Source organism: Nicotiana tomentosiformis, chromosome 2 (genome assembly GCF_000390325.3).
Source record: "Nicotiana tomentosiformis chromosome 2, ASM39032v3, whole genome shotgun sequence".
Lineage (NCBI taxonomy): Eukaryota > Viridiplantae > Streptophyta > Magnoliopsida > Solanales > Solanaceae > Nicotiana > Nicotiana tomentosiformis.
The window spans coordinates 26,391,104-26,406,431 of NC_090813.1; the positions used below are offsets into that span (position 1 = coordinate 26,391,104).

Sequence of the window (15,328 nt, forward strand, 5' to 3'; positions counted from 1 at the left end):
GTCACACACACTAGTAGAATTGTAGTTTGAATTATTTTTCTTGGTCTTTATTTAATCAGAACCATTTATACAACAACAACAACAACAACCCAGTATAATCCCACTAGTGGGGTCTGGGGAGGGTAGTGTGTACGCAGACCTTACCCCTACCCTGGGGTAGAGAGGCTGTTTCCAAATGACCCTCGGCATCCTTCCCTCCAAGAACTCCCCACCTTGCTCTCGGGGTGACTCAAACTCACAACCTCTTGGTTGGAAGTGGAGGGTGCTTACCATCAGAGCAACCCACCTTGTCAATCAGAACCATTTATATTCTTCTTAAACTTTGCAAGTAAGAAGAGCTTAGTTACTCGGGAAATTATTAAAAGAATAAATATATGTTTAATTCACTATTTGGCTTGCCTAGCTGTGATATTAGGCGCCATCACGACCTACAAGTGAAATTAGGTCGTGAGAGTATGGTATCAGAGAACTAAGTTCACATAGGTCTCATAAGTTATGAGCAGGCCTAATAGAGTCTTGCGGATCGCTACGGAGACGTCTGTACTTATCTTCGAGAGGCTATAGGGTGTTAGAAAAATACTTTCTTCATCTCCTATCGTGCAATGCATGTAGTACTAAGTATCTTTCTCTTATTCTCTCACAGATGGTGAGAACGCGCTCTACTGAGGTTCCAGATTAGGGAAGAGCTGCTCCCCCTGTTGTTAGAGGCCGAAGCAAGGGGACGAGGATTTCCCAGGTTTACTCTAGCTATGACACCAGTGGGTCTAGTCAAGGATCCTATCATTGAATAGCAGGGCGAGGTGCCCGTAGCAGAGCCAGCTCCGGTGGATTTCCCATCCGCACCGGGATTCCAGGAGGTCATGGGCCGTATGTTGCAGTTCATGGATACTATGACTCAGGCCGATTTATTTCCGGTATACCCAGACACATCTCAGGCAGGAGGGGGAGCACAGACCCCTACCGCGAAGGTTCATGGGCAGGCAGCTACTGTATATCAGACCTGAGCCTAACCAGTGGCAGCAGCTACACCTGAGACCAGACCAACTGCGGCCGGTGAGCCTCAGAAGCTATTGGACAGATGGACCATGCTACATCCTCCTGTATTTGGGGGTGAGCGACATGAGGATCCCCAGGGCTTCATTGATCGGTGCAAGGATAGACTGCACAACATGAAGATATTGGAGTCTCATGGGTAGACTTTGCTACTTTTCAGCTGGAGGGCAGGGCTCGTAGGTGGTAGTCGTCCTATCTTCTGGGAAGACCAACAGATTCTCCTCCCATGACTTGGGACAGGTTCACCCGTATTTTCCTAGATAGGTATATTCCACCCTCCCAGAGGGAAGAGTTGCGGTTTTAGTTTGAGTAGCTCCAGCAGGGTCAGATGTCAGTGACCAATTATGAGGCGAGGTTCTCTGAGTTGTCTCGCCAAGCACTTATGATACTCCCTACTGATGTGGAGAGAGTACAAAGATTTACTGTAGGTTTGCACACTGGTATTCAGGCCACTATGGCCCGAGAGGTTGAGATGGGGACTTCTTATGAGTTGGTTGTAGAAATAGGCCAGAGGACTGAGGGTGTGCGTCAGCATAGCAGAGAGCAGGTTATGAGAGATAAGTGGTTTATATATTTTGGAGAGTTCGGGTGTGTGTCAGCGTAGCCGAGAGCCGGTTATGTGAGAAAATTGATTTAAATATTCTGGAGAGTTCAGAGGTGCCCCGTCTGGGGGTAGAGGTTAGTTCGTGAGAGGGCAGTCCAGCATGCACCCATATCCAGCACCACCGCCTCCTCGGGGTGCTCCAGTGCGACCTTATTTTAGTGCTATGCCAGAGAGTTCTTACTACCCATCGGCTATTCAGGGTTCTTCCAGTGGGAATTCCGATCATCATGGCCATACTTCAGGTCAGCAGCCCATCGTACCGAGGGGTTGTTTCGAGTGCGGGGATTTCAATCATATGCGGAGATTTTGCCCCGGGCTTTATGGTAGACTAGTGCAGCAGGTTCAGTAGCATATGATTACAGCACCAGTTGCTCCACCAGTCGTCCAGCCGCCCAGAGGCGGAGGGCAGGTGGGTAAGGGCCATCCTAGAGGTGGAGGCCATCCAGGAGGAGGCCAGCTAGTTGGTGCTCCAGGCCGGTTCTATGCTTTTTCGCCCATACCAGATGCAGAGGCCTCAGATGCCATGATCATAGGTATTATTTCTATCTGCGGCAAAGATGCCTCCGTATTATTTGATCCAGGGTCTACGTATTCATATATGTCATCTCTGTTTGCTCATTTCCTGGATGTTTCTTATGAGTCCTTGAGTACTCTTGTTTATGTGTCCACTTATGTGGGCGATTCTGTTGTTGTGGATAGGATCTATCAGTCTTGCATTGTTACATTCTATGGTTATGAAACTAGAGCAGATCTTCTGCTGCTTGATATGACTAACCTTGAGATCATCCTGGGCATGGACTGGATATCCCTATACCATGCCGTCCTAGATTGCCATGCTAAGACTGTTACTTTGGAGATGCAGGAGTTACCTAGGTTGGAGTGGAAGGGTTTGTCTGTTAGCGCATCTAATCAGGTTATTTCCTTTTTGAAGGCTCGGCGCATGGTCGAGAAGGGTTGTTTGGCTTATCTAGCCTATGTTTGGGACACTACTGCAGAGACTCCGGTGATTGATTCAATGCCTGTAGTCCGGGAGTTCTCTGATGTATTTTCTTCAGATCTTCCAGGAATGCCACCAGATCGTGATATTAATTTCTGTATTGACTTGGCTCCAGATACCCAGCCTATATCTATCCCACTGTATTGCATGGCTCCGAAAGAGTTGAAGGAGTTAAAAGAATAACTCTAGGAGTTACTAGCCAAAGGTTTCGTTAGACCGAGTGTGTCGCTTGGGGTGCACGGGTATTATTTGTGAAGAAGGAGGATGGAACTATACGGATGTGTATTGATTACCGTCAATTGAACAAAGTTACCATTAAGAACAAGTACATGTTGCCACGTATTGATGATCTATTTGACCAGTTGTAGGGTGCTAGGGTGTTCTCTAAGATCGACTTGAGGTCGGGGTACCATCATTTGAAGATTCGGGATTTGGATGTTCCGAAGACTGCTTTTCGAACTAGATATGGTCATTATGAGTTTCTGATGATGTCCTTCGGTTTGACTAACGCCTCGGCAGCATTTATGGATTTGATGAACAGGGTGTTCAGGACATATACTGACTCGTTTTCCATTGTCTTCATTGATGACATTTTGATCTACTCACACTGTAAGGAGGATCACGAGAAGCACATGAGAGTGGTGCTTCAGACATTGCGGGAACAAAAACTCTATGCTAAGTTCTCCAAATGTGAGTTTTGGCTAAATTATGTAGCATTTTTAGGGCATATTGTATCGGGCAAGGGTATTAAAGTTGATCCCAAAAAGATCGAGGAAGTTGAGAATTGGCATCGTCCCACTTCGGCGACTGAGATTAGGGGTTTCCTAGGGTTAGCAGGCTATTATCGTCGGTTCGTGGAGGGTTTTTCATCTATTGCAGCACCTTTGACCAAACTAACCCAGAAGGGTGCTCCGTTCCGATGGTCCAATGATTGTGAGGTGAGCTTTCAGAATCTCAAGACAACATTGACTACAGCACCAGTGTTAGTGTTGCCATCTTGTCCAGGGATGTATATAGTGTATTGCAACACTTCACGCGTCGGCTTGGGTTGTGTATTGATGCAGGAGGGGCGAGCTATTGCATATGCGTCACGTCAGATGAAGCCCCACGAAAAGAATTACCCGGTACATGATTTGAAGTTAGCTGTGATTGTTCACAATCTTAAGATTTGGAGGCATTATCTTTATGGGGTGTCTTGTGGGGTTTACACTGATCATCGCAGTTTGCAGCATTTATTTAAGCAGAGGGACCTAAACTTAAGGCAGCACAGATGGCTTGAGTTACTAAAAGATTATCATATTAGTTGAAGACACATTAAGTAGAAAGGCGGAGAGTATGGGTAGTTTAGCTTTCATTTCAGCAGAAGAGAGGCCATTAGCTTTGGATATTCAGTCCTTGGCTAACAGACTTGTGAGGCTGGATATTTTAGAGCTCAGCCGAGTTCTTACATGTGTTGTGGCCCAGTCTTCACTATTTGAGCAGATCAAGGCTCGCCAGTTTGATGGTACACATGTATTGGTTCTTCGAGAAATAGTACTACGGGGTGGTGCCAAGGAAGTTACTATTGTCAAGGATGGTGTTCTGCGACTCCAGGATCATCTAAGTGTTCCTAATGTGAATGGGTTGAGGGAAAAGATCCTAGAGGAGGCACACAATTCTCGGTATTCTATTCATCCAGGTGCTACGAAGATGTATCGTGACTTGAGGTAGCATTATTGGTGGCAGCAGATGCAGAAGGACATAGTTGAGTATGTAGCTAGGTGCTTAAATTGCCAGCAGGTTAAGTATGAGCACCAGAGGTCGGGTGGCCTACTTCAGTAGATGACTATACCGGAGTGGAAATGGGAACGCATTACTATAGACTTTGTAGTTGGGTTGTCGTGGACCTTGCGGAAGTTTGATGCAGTTTGGGTCATTGCCGACAGGTTGACCAAGTCAGCACACTTCATTCCGGTTATGACTACGTATACTTTAGATAGGTTGGCCCTGATTTATATTCAGCAGATAGTTTGGTTGCACGGTGTGCCAATTTCCATCATATCAGATAGGGGGTCTTAGTTTACTTCACATTTCTGGAGAGCAGTACAGAGTGAATAGGGGACCTGTGTAGAGTTCAGCACAGCCTTTCATCCGCAGACCGATTGGCAGTCTGAGCAGACAGTTCAGATTTTGGAGGATATGCTCCGGGCATGTGTGATGGACTTCGGAGGTCAGTGGGATCGTTTCTTCCCTTTGACCGAGTTTGCTTATAATAATAGTTACCAGCATCGAGATGGATCCATTTGAGGCTTTATATGGTCGGCGATGTCGTTCGCCCATCAGATGGTTTGAGCCCGGTGAGGCTAATTTATATGGTACTGATTTGGTGAAGGATGCCTTGGAAAAGGTAAAGTTGATTCAGGAGCGACTTAGTACAGCACAGTCCAGACAGAAGAGTTACGCGGATCAGAAAGCGCATGATTTATCATTTATGGTGGGTGAAAAATTTCTCTTGAAGGTTTCGCCGATTAGAGGAATCATGAGATTTGGGAAGAAGGGCAAGTTGAGCCCAAGGTTTATAGGCCCATTTGAGGTGTTGAGGAGAGTTGGGGAGGTTGCTTACGAGCTTGATTTGCCTCCAGTCTATCGGGAGTTTATATGATTTTCCATGTATCTATGCTCCGGAAGTATCATGCCGACCTGTCACATGTGTTAAATTTCAGCATAGTTTAGCTAGATAAGAGCTTGGGTTATGAAGAGGAACCAGTTGCCATTATTGATAGACAGGTTTGCCAGTTGAGGTCTAAGAAGATTTCTGCAGTTAAAGTCTAGTAGAGGGGCCAACCAGTCGAGGAAGTGACTTGGGAGGCCGAGGAGGTCATGCGAAGCAGATATCCACAATTATTCAGCACTCCAGGTATAATTCTAAACCCATTCGAGGACGAACATTTGTTTAAGAGGTGGAGAATGTAATGACCCAACCGGTCGTTTTGTCTTCTAGAACCCTATTCCCCTAAATAAGACTCCCCATATGTGTTGTTACTACTTTATGACTTGCGGGGATGGTTAGTTGGAATTTGGAAGGGTTCGGGTTGAAATCGGAACACATGGTTCCTTAGTTGGCTTAAAAAAGGTTAAGTTTGACTTCGGTCAACACTTTTAGAAAACGACCCCGGAATCAGGATTTGACGGTTCCAATAGGTTCGTATGATGATTTTGGACTTGGGCATATGTTCGAATCGGGTTTTGGACAACCCGGGAGCGTTTCAGCGCTTAATAGTGAATTTAAGCTATTTAAAGGTTCAAGGTTCTTTAAATTTGGTTTGGAGTAGGTTTTGGAGTAATCGAGGTCCGTTTGAAATTCCAAGCCTGGGAATAGTTCTGTATGGTGATTTAAGACTTGCACATAAACTTTTGTGTCATTCTGAGTGGTATAAGTATAATTCGGCGCGTTCGGAGGAATTTAGAAACTTGAATTTCATATTTTGATCCAGTTCGGTTTTGGGGCGCGATTCTTAGTTTCGTTGTAGATTTACGTGTTTTGAGAGTTTGATCAAGTCCGTATTATATTTACAGACTTGTCGGCACATTTGGACGGGGTCCCGGGAAGCCCGGGTGAGTTTTGAACCACCCGGAGCTAAGTTGGAAAAACCAAAAATTCCAGTTCTGGTTTCCTTCTTCGCGAACGCGGAAGGACTCTCGCGTTCGCGATGAAGGAAAAAATGGGAACTGGCAATTGCCCTACGCGTTCGCATGGAGGGCGACGCGTTCGGAAGCCTTAGATTTTAGGCCTACTCGCGTTCGCGTAGAAGGGGCTGGTACCAGGGTGAAATTACCCTACGCGTTCGCGAAGGGGCTCACGCATTCGCGAAGGGCAGACCAGGCAAGCCTTCGCATTCGCGAGACCCCTGTTGCGTTCGCGAAGGGAATTTTTGAGGCCGTGGAATTTTGCCTTCGCGAACGCGAGGCACCTATCGCGTTCGCGAAGAAGGGGTCAGCAGTGCTAGGCAGAATGCCTTGAGAACGGGGCTCACCCATTTTTAGCCCCATTTCTTCCATTCTTGGGCTATTTTGGAGCTTTTTGAGAGGAGTATTCACCTAAAAACTTGGAGGTAAGTTAATTTTACCCATTGTGAGTTAAATACGTAGATTATGGGTAGATTATAACATGTAAATTGTGAAAATCAAGGGTTTAGATGAAAAATCTAGGTTTTTACAAGAATGACATTTTAACCACGAAAATGGTTATGGAATGGGATAAAAATTGTATATTTGAGTTCTTGAGATTATGGGTAACGATTTGGGGTGAATTTTAGGAATTTTACCAATTTGGGTTGGGTAATTAATCTAATACTCTAATTTTGAATTGTTAAGTATGTATTAATTATTTTATATAACATTTGGCTAGTTTCGGATTTTTCGGCACCGAATTGAGGCTTTAACGCGACGTTGTGATCGGGAAGTAAACTTTGAGACAAGGTAAGTCTCTTGTCTAACCTTGTATGAGGGAATTTACCCCATAGGTGATTTAATTAATAATTATTGCTACTTGTGGGGGGCTACGTACGCACGAGGTGACGAGAGTCTCTGCGTAGATACTAATCATGCTATGTACGGGTAGTTTAGGACTCAAATCATGAATTATTTATAATAATTGCATCCTTTATTTAATTAAAGTACTGGAATTATATTGAAAATTGTTAGAGGTAATAGTAAAAGACCTAAATTTCACATACTTGACCTTTTGTGCAAATTACTAGACCATTAATAGAAATTGTACATCCTTATATGTTAGCCTTATAATAACTTCTCATTCCGGAGGTTCATAAGAAAATGTTCTCCTTTCTTATGGAGGGGGCCGAATGCCTCGGCAGTATAGATGCATCTATGGATCGTGCCGCACGTCCCTCGGTAGTGTACACGATACTCTGAATCGAGTCGTACGACCTCGGCAGAAATCGTGCTTAATAATAATAATAAGTACGCGATACCTTGACATCCTATTGCAGCTTGTGAAGATAAATAATCAATTGAAAATTATTGAATTTGAAAGAATTATTTATTTCCTCTTGTTAAGAAAATTATTGTTATTCACATAAACCATGTCTATTAAAATATTTCTATTTTAATATTATTGACCCATAGTGAGTGTCAAAGTCGACCTCTTGTCACTATTTCTTCGAGATTAGACGTGATACTTACTGGGTACACGTTGTCTACGTACTCATGCTACGCTTGTTGTACTTTTTGTACAGGATCTGAGACAGGGTCCTTAGGTGGTCCTACCGGTGCGCACCCACGCTATCCCGAGGCCTAGTGGTGAGCTGCTTCTTCTGAGCCGCTCCGCAGCACCTAGTGCCTCTCCTTGTATTTGTATTCTGTCTATTTTATATTCAGACAATATTTAGAATTTTTTAAAATCTACTAGATGCTCATATACTTGTGACACCAAGTCTTGGCACACACACTAGTAGAATTGTGGTTTGAATTATTTTTCTTGGTCTTTATTTAATCAAAACCTTTTATATTCTTCTTAAACTTTGCAAGTAAGAAGAGTTTAATTACTCGGAAAATTATTAAAAGAATAAATATATGTTTAATTCACTAGTTGGCTTGCCTAGCTGTGATGTTGGGTGCCATCACAACCTACAGGTGAAATTGGGTCGTGACATCCTGCAATTAGCATATCATCAACGTACAACAGTAAAATGATATAGGATTTATCAATATTTTTGATATAATCTCACATCAATGGTCCATCTCACGTCGTGTGAAACCATTATTATGCATGGATCCATCCAATTTCTTGTACCATTGTCGGGGTGCTTGTTTCAAACCATACAAACTCTTCTTCAACTTACACATAAGGTTTTCTTTACTAGAAACTTGAAAACCTTCAGGTTGCTTCATGTAGATGTCTTCTTCAAGATCACCATGCAAGAAAGCAGTTTTAACATCTAGCTGCTCCAAATGCAAATTTTCTGCAGCTACCATACTTAGCACCAATCTGATAGTAGTTAATTTGACTACAGGAGAGAAGATCTCGGTGTAGTCAATCCCTTCCTTCTGCTGAAAACCTTTTACTACTAATCATGCTTTGTATCTCTTCTTACTATCAAGCTCTTCCTTGACCCTGTACACCCACTTGTTTTGCAATGCCTTCTTTCTTTTTGGTAACTCTGTAAGTATCCATGTTTTATTCTTTTGAAGAGAATTCATCTCTTCTTTCATGGCTAGCTTCCACTTATCAGAGCTTATCACTTGTATTGCTTCAACAAAATGCTCTGGTTCTCTAGTATTAGTCAGAAGTAAATAGTGAAGAGAGAGAGTTAACCTATCTGGAGCATTCGTGACTCTTTTAGATCTCCTTAATGTAGGTTCAAGATTAACTGATCCCGAATTTGATTCAAGTCCTGACTCCAGCTTTGGTTCTCTAGATTCGGCTTCTGGTTCGGCATCTTCAATTTCAGATCCAGTTGTAGTTTCTCTAGCAACTTCATTTTCTAAGATTTCTTCTAACTCAACTGTTTCAGATGTCTGTCTACTAGTGCTGGTTGGTTCTACTTTAAGCTTATCTTTGTACATCACCTTTTTATTAAATGTGACATTCTTGTGTCTTAGGATCTCTCTATTCTGATCATCCCAAAATCGATAACCAAAATTATCATCACCATAGCCAATAAAGAAATATTTCTTGGCCTTAGGATCAAGCTTATCTCTATCATTAGAGTTTACATGCACATAAGCAACATAACCAAAAAATTTCAAATGTGAGAGAGTTACCTCCTTTGCTGTCCATACCTCCTCAGGAATTTTAAAATCCAGCGGTACATAGGGCCCCCTGTTTATGAGGTAAGTTGTCGTGTTAACAGCCTCGGCCCAAAAATACTTCGTCAATCCAGAATGTATTCTCATACTTTTGGCTAGTTCAATCAGGGTTCTGTTCATCCTCTCAGCAACGCCATTTTGTTCCGATGTCCCAGAAACTGTCTTGATCATTCTAATCCCATTCTCAGGGTAGAATGCTTTAAACTCTTGACTATCATACTTTCCTCTATTGTCAGATTTTATACATTTTAACTTTAGACTTGTCTGATTTTCAACTTCAGCTTTCCATCTTTTAAAGGTAACAAACATATTAGATTTGTTTTTCAGAAAATAAACTCATACCTTTCTTGTAGAATCATCAATGAAGGTTACATAATAGCATGAGCCTCCCAGAGAAGTTACAGGAGTTGGTCCCCACACATCTGTATGCACTAGTTCCAGCTTCTCTTTCTTTGGCGTCCTTCCCGCCTTTGAGAAACTAACTCTCTTTTGTTTCTCGTAAATACAATCTTCGCACAAACCTAATTCAACATGCTTTAGGTTTGGCAACTTTTCTTTGGATGCCAACAACTTCATTCCCTTCTCACTCATATGCCTGAGCCTTCGGTGCCACAATGTAGTATCACGACCATGATCAACTGTTGCTATAGTATCTCTCTGTATTGTAGTTGCATACATCGTTCCCTTCTTAAAGCCTCATGCCACAACCAAACTTCCTTTGGTTATCTTCCACGATCCGTTACCGAATGTTGTTGTATATCCTTCACTGTCAATCTGGCCCATAGATATCAGATTTTTCTTGAGGCCAGGAACATGTTGAACATTTTGTAATTTCTATAGCGTGCCTTGTAAAGTCTTTATATGAACTTCACATTTTCAGACAATGTCCAGAGGTTCGCCGTCTCCTAGATAAACCTTCCCAAATTTTCCAGCAATATAATTATGCAATAATTCTTTGCATGATGTAGAGTGAAAGGATGCACCTGAGTCCAGAATCCAAGATTCGACTGGACTGTCTGCACAACACATTAGTGCATCACCGACTTGTTCAGCAATTGCATTTGCTAAATTATCATCCTTGTATTGATCGTTCTTTTTCTTCTTTGGCTCTCTACACTTACTACTGTAGTGACCCTTTTTATCGCAATTCCAACACGTAGTGTCTTTGCAATTTTTGGATTGCCCTCTTCTCCTTGACTTTGATCTACCACGACCATGACTTTGTCCTTTTTGGCTGCTTCTCCCCCTGCTTTCGGTATTAAAAGCAGATCCTGGGGAATCACTTGAAGACGAATATCTTCGCTTAGAACCAAGTCTCTAATATCATCCAATTTGAGTTTTGTACTTCCCGATGAACTGCTAACTGCAGTTACTGTTGCAGACCAACTCTCTGGTAGAGATGATAGTAGAATCAATGCCTTGACTTCGTCATCGAATGTTATATTGAAAGAACTAAACTGAGTTAATATTACATTAAACTCATTGATATGTTCCGTAAAAGATCCACCTTCTGTCATCTTTAAGTTGAACAATCGATGTATCAAATAGACTTTATTTGAAGCAGATCGCTTCTCGTACATATTTGATAACGCCTTCACCGGGCCTACATTGGTTTTCTCATTAATGATGTTAAACGCCATATTTCGTGTTAGCGTCAAACGAATCACACCAAGAGCTTGGCGATCTAATAGATCCCAATCCGCTTTGGCCATATTCTCTGGTTTTACCTCGGTCAGAATAAGTGTAATTTTTTCTGGTACAAATAATCCTCTATTTGCATTTTTCAAAATTCAAAATCTTTTCCATTGAACTTGTCAATCTTAACCTTCCCTTCTTCTGATGTCATTTTTCACAAAAAAATTTATGTGAATAGTAACGATGATCAATAATGTCACACTATTCTTGTGAATAGTACATGCATCGATACCGTACTTTTCTACTAGAATTACACTGTTTGTGCTCTGATACCAGTTGTAGGAAAAAGTGTCAGCCTAATAGAAGGGAAAAATATTTGAAAGAGAAAAACAATAAATTGCACAAGACAAGACAAGAGAAGATTTATGTGGTTCGGCAATTTTTGCCTACTCCACGGCCACACAAAGAATAACTCTTTATTAATTGAAGAGAGAAAGAAGAAGTTGAGGGATGATATGCAAATGAAAATGCATACCCCTTTTATAGGCATTTGAATGCCGTGCCGACGTAAGCGCTTACATCATAGGAATGCCGATGTAAGCATTTACATTATAAGTTCATCTCTTTTTTATTTTTCTTTCTCTTATTTTTTCTACTTTTCTTTCCTTCACAAACAACAACAGGTTTGCTACTATCGCCGAGCTCCACCATTAGAACAGCCGAACAACCTCCCAAACACCACCAACAAAACCTTCTATAGTTGATGCAAAATCATCAATGTAAAAGCCATGAAAACCAGTGAGAAAACAGCCCAAAAACCAGTTAAGAATGACTCCAAAAGCAGCTGAAAAAGGCACCAAACCCATCTGGAAATCATCACCTTTAACCACCAAAAATCGCCTGAAACTAGCCATGTAAACCATTCTCTGTTAGCTCCCTGCCTTGTCGACCTTTCGCCGGAGTTCCGCCATCTCCGGCCAGTTCTCTTCCACTTGAAAACAGCTCAAACCCAGCTGTAAATAGGTCAAAAAACCAACGCCGATCAGATTTAAACCAACCCAGCTGTAAATATGAACCCTAAACGAGTTAAATGAAATAGGGGTCGAGTTATAAGAACCCTCCAAATTTTGGACCGGGCTACAGACCAGGCTTCGCGAGCTCTATAGCGAGCTAAATACCAGGCTTCGCGAGGGATATAGCACGGTCTAGCGCGCTACAGACTTGGCTTCACGAGGTCGAAATGATTCAACTCCCCAATGCACTGTTCAACCCAAAAAGTCAGAAATTATAATACATTAGCCTACCTTAGTACCACGAAACCTTAAATTTCTTGGCGAAAGTTTACGGGGTATTACAGTATCATATGTCTAAAAATCATCAAATAGGGAGTGGTGTACCCTATGTTGGAAAATGCAGCTAGGGTATGGTGTACCCTATGCTAATACGGACCAATAAGGATTTTGTTGTTGTTTTTATTTTGTTTTGAAAAAAATTATTTTTAAACAAATTGCCCCAACGCTTATTTTCTGAGGGCATGAACAATTGACTTCTTCTTTTTTTTTAAATATCATAGGAGAAAATTCATCAGACTAGGTTTTCTTATCTTAAGAGAAAGATTTATCTAGGAGAAAATTCATCATACTAGGTCTTTTTGTCTTAGGAGAAAAGATTTATCAGACTAAGATTTCTATCCTAGGAGAAAATTCATCAGACTAGGTTTTCTTATCTTAGGTAAAAAGTTCATCAGACTAAGATTTTTATCCTAGGAGAAAGATTCATCAGACTAGGTTTTCTTATCTTAGGAGAAAGACTCACCAGACTAAGATTTGTTATCCTAGGAGAAAGTTCAAAAGACTAGGTTTTCTTATCTTAGGAGAAAGATTAATCAGACTAAGACTTCTATCCTAGGAGAAAATTTATCAGACTAGGTCTTTTTGTCTTAGGAGAAAAGATTCATCAAACTAAGATTTCTATCCTAGGAGAAAGATTCATTAGACTATGTTCCTTATCTTAGGAGAAAATTCATCAGACTAGGACTTTTTATTTCTTTTTAATATATATTTTAGGAGAAAGGTTCATCAGACTAAGATTTTTATCCTAGGAGAAAGGTTCATCAGACTAAGATTTTTATCACAGGAGAAAGATTCATCAAACTAGGTTTTCTTATCTTAAGAGAAAGATTCATCAGACTAAGACTTCTATCCTAGGAGAAAGTTCATCAGACTAGGTTTTCTTATCTCAGGAGAAAGATTCATCAGACTGAGGCTTCTATCATAGGAGAAAGTTCATCAGACTAGGATTTTATCTTAGGAGAAAAATTCATCAAACTAAGATTTATTATTGGGAGGAAAATCTATCAGACTATGATGTATTACCCTAGGAAGAAAATGTGACAAGCAATGACAATATTTTATGCACACTAGCAAGATAAATAAAGGCAAAGATTTGAGAAACTTCCCTTTGTCAACTTTTCTCTTTTTTTCTTTTTCTCTTTTTTTTGAACCAATTTCCTTGCACTTCTTTGTTCCGGTTTTAAACAAAGAAAATTTTGTCAGTTTTAAAAGTGGTGGTCGGTTTGTGGCCTTGAGTCTTGGGCAGCTTGACTTTGTGATCATCCAGCCTTTGGAAGACCGACTGCATTGGTAGTTGGTTCCACTGCTAGGAGACTCTGTTGTTGCTTTCAAGGGACCTTTACTTTCTGTGTCAACCCTGATTGTTTCGCTCCCAGTGCCATTTGTGTTTTGTGGTTCAATCCACCTTATCTCAAAAAAGAGATTTCTTTTTCTTAGATAACCTTTTCTGATATCTTGAATGGCTTTTGCTTTTGGAGCAATTTATCTGTCAGAGAGAATAGCAACTGGTAATTGCCTTTTGCATGATGTGCACACTTCATAGTCCTCTTTCAGTACTACAGAGAATTCCTGATTAACCTTGAGGTTATCTTTTCTTGCTTTAGCCAAGTAGGCTGACAAGAGTCTTTTGGGGGGAGAGGAGGGGATCCTTTGCATGAATCCTCAAGGCATGTTGACTGTAACAACTAAGTGTGTAATGACCCAACCGGTCATTTTGACTTTTAGAACCCCGTTCCCCTAAATAAAACTCCCCGTATGTGCTTTTATTAATTTATGACTTGCGGGGATGGTAGGTTCGGGATTTGGAAGTGTCGGGTTGAAATCGGAACACTTGGTTCCTTAAGTTGGCCTTAAAATTCTAAGTTTAACATCGGTCAACATTTTTAGAAAACGACCTCGGAATCAGGATTTGACGATTCCAATAGGTTTGTATGATGATTTTGGACTTGGGCGTATGTTCGAATCGGGTTTTGGACAACCCGAGAGTGTTTCAGCGCTTAATAGTGAAAATCAACTATTTAAAGGTTTAATGTTCTTTAAATTTGGTTTGGCATAGGTTTTGGACTAATTGAAGTCCGTTTGGAATTTTGAACCTAATAATAGCTCAGTATGGTGATTTAAGACTCGCACGCAAATTTTGGTGTCATTCCGAGTAGTATAAGTATGTTTCGGCGCGTCCGGAGTAAGTTTGAAGAATTTGAAATTTCTAAGTTAAATCGATTTGGTTTGAGGTATGATTCTTAGTTTTGATGTTGTTTTACACGTTCCGAGGGTTAGAATGAGTCCGTTATTTATGATTTCAAACTTGTTGGTATGTTCGGGCGCGGCCTCGGGCGTTAACTGGACGAGGCTCAGATTGATTTTGGACCTTGGAGCAGCAGCTGAAGCTTCTAACTTTTGCTGCAACCGCACCTGCGCTTGACCAGCCGCAGGTGCATGAAAAGCACCGCAAAAGCGGACTGGCCGCAGATGCGCAGGTACAACCGCAGAAGCGCATCGCAGGTTAATTCTGCACACTTTGAGTTAAATACATAGATTATGAGTAGATTATAACCTGTAAATTGTGACAATCAAGGGTTTAGGGAAAAAGCCTAGATTTGTATAAAAACGAGATTTTAACCACGAAAATGGTTATGGAATTTGATGGAAATTATATATTTGAGTTCTTGAGATTATGGGTAACGATTTCCTCCGAAAATTTCAGAAATCCGGGCACGTGGGCCCGGGTCGATTTTGGGAATTTTACCATTTTGGGTTGGGTAATTAATTAATAGTCTAATTTTGAATTATTGAGAATATTTTAATTATTTTATATAACTTTTAGATAGTTTCGGATTTTTTCGGCACCAAATTGAGATTTTAAGTGGCATTGTGATCTGG

General features: G+C 41.3%; 1 protein-coding gene across 1 annotated transcript; it reads left to right on the plus strand.

Annotated features, from left to right (window-relative positions):
* The first annotated feature begins 1,381 nt into the window (after positions 1 to 1,381).
* LOC138904512 (uncharacterized) lies at positions 1,382 to 3,333 on the plus strand. The gene is made up of 3 exons (XM_070193014.1): positions 1,382 to 1,600; positions 2,520 to 2,736; positions 3,269 to 3,333. Exons 1-3 carry the CDS (start codon positions 1,382 to 1,384, stop codon positions 3,331 to 3,333), a joined length of 501 nt encoding a protein of 166 aa, XP_070049115.1.
* The last annotated feature ends 11,995 nt before the right edge of the window (positions 3,334 to 15,328 follow it).

Bases quoted from the DNA above. Each gene is read 5' to 3' on its own strand.
- LOC138904512 (XM_070193014.1), top strand. From the start codon at position 1,382: ATGTCAGTGACCAATTATGAGGCGAGGTTCTCTGAGTTGTCTCGCCAA. The intron at 1,601-2,519 runs GTTATGAGAGAT...TTGGAGATGCAG, and splicing joins GTCAGCATAGCAGAGAGCAG to GAGTTACCTAGGTTGGAGTG. The intron at 2,737-3,268 runs GTGATATTAATT...TCACACTGTAAG, and splicing joins TCCAGGAATGCCACCAGATC to GAGGATCACGAGAAGCACAT.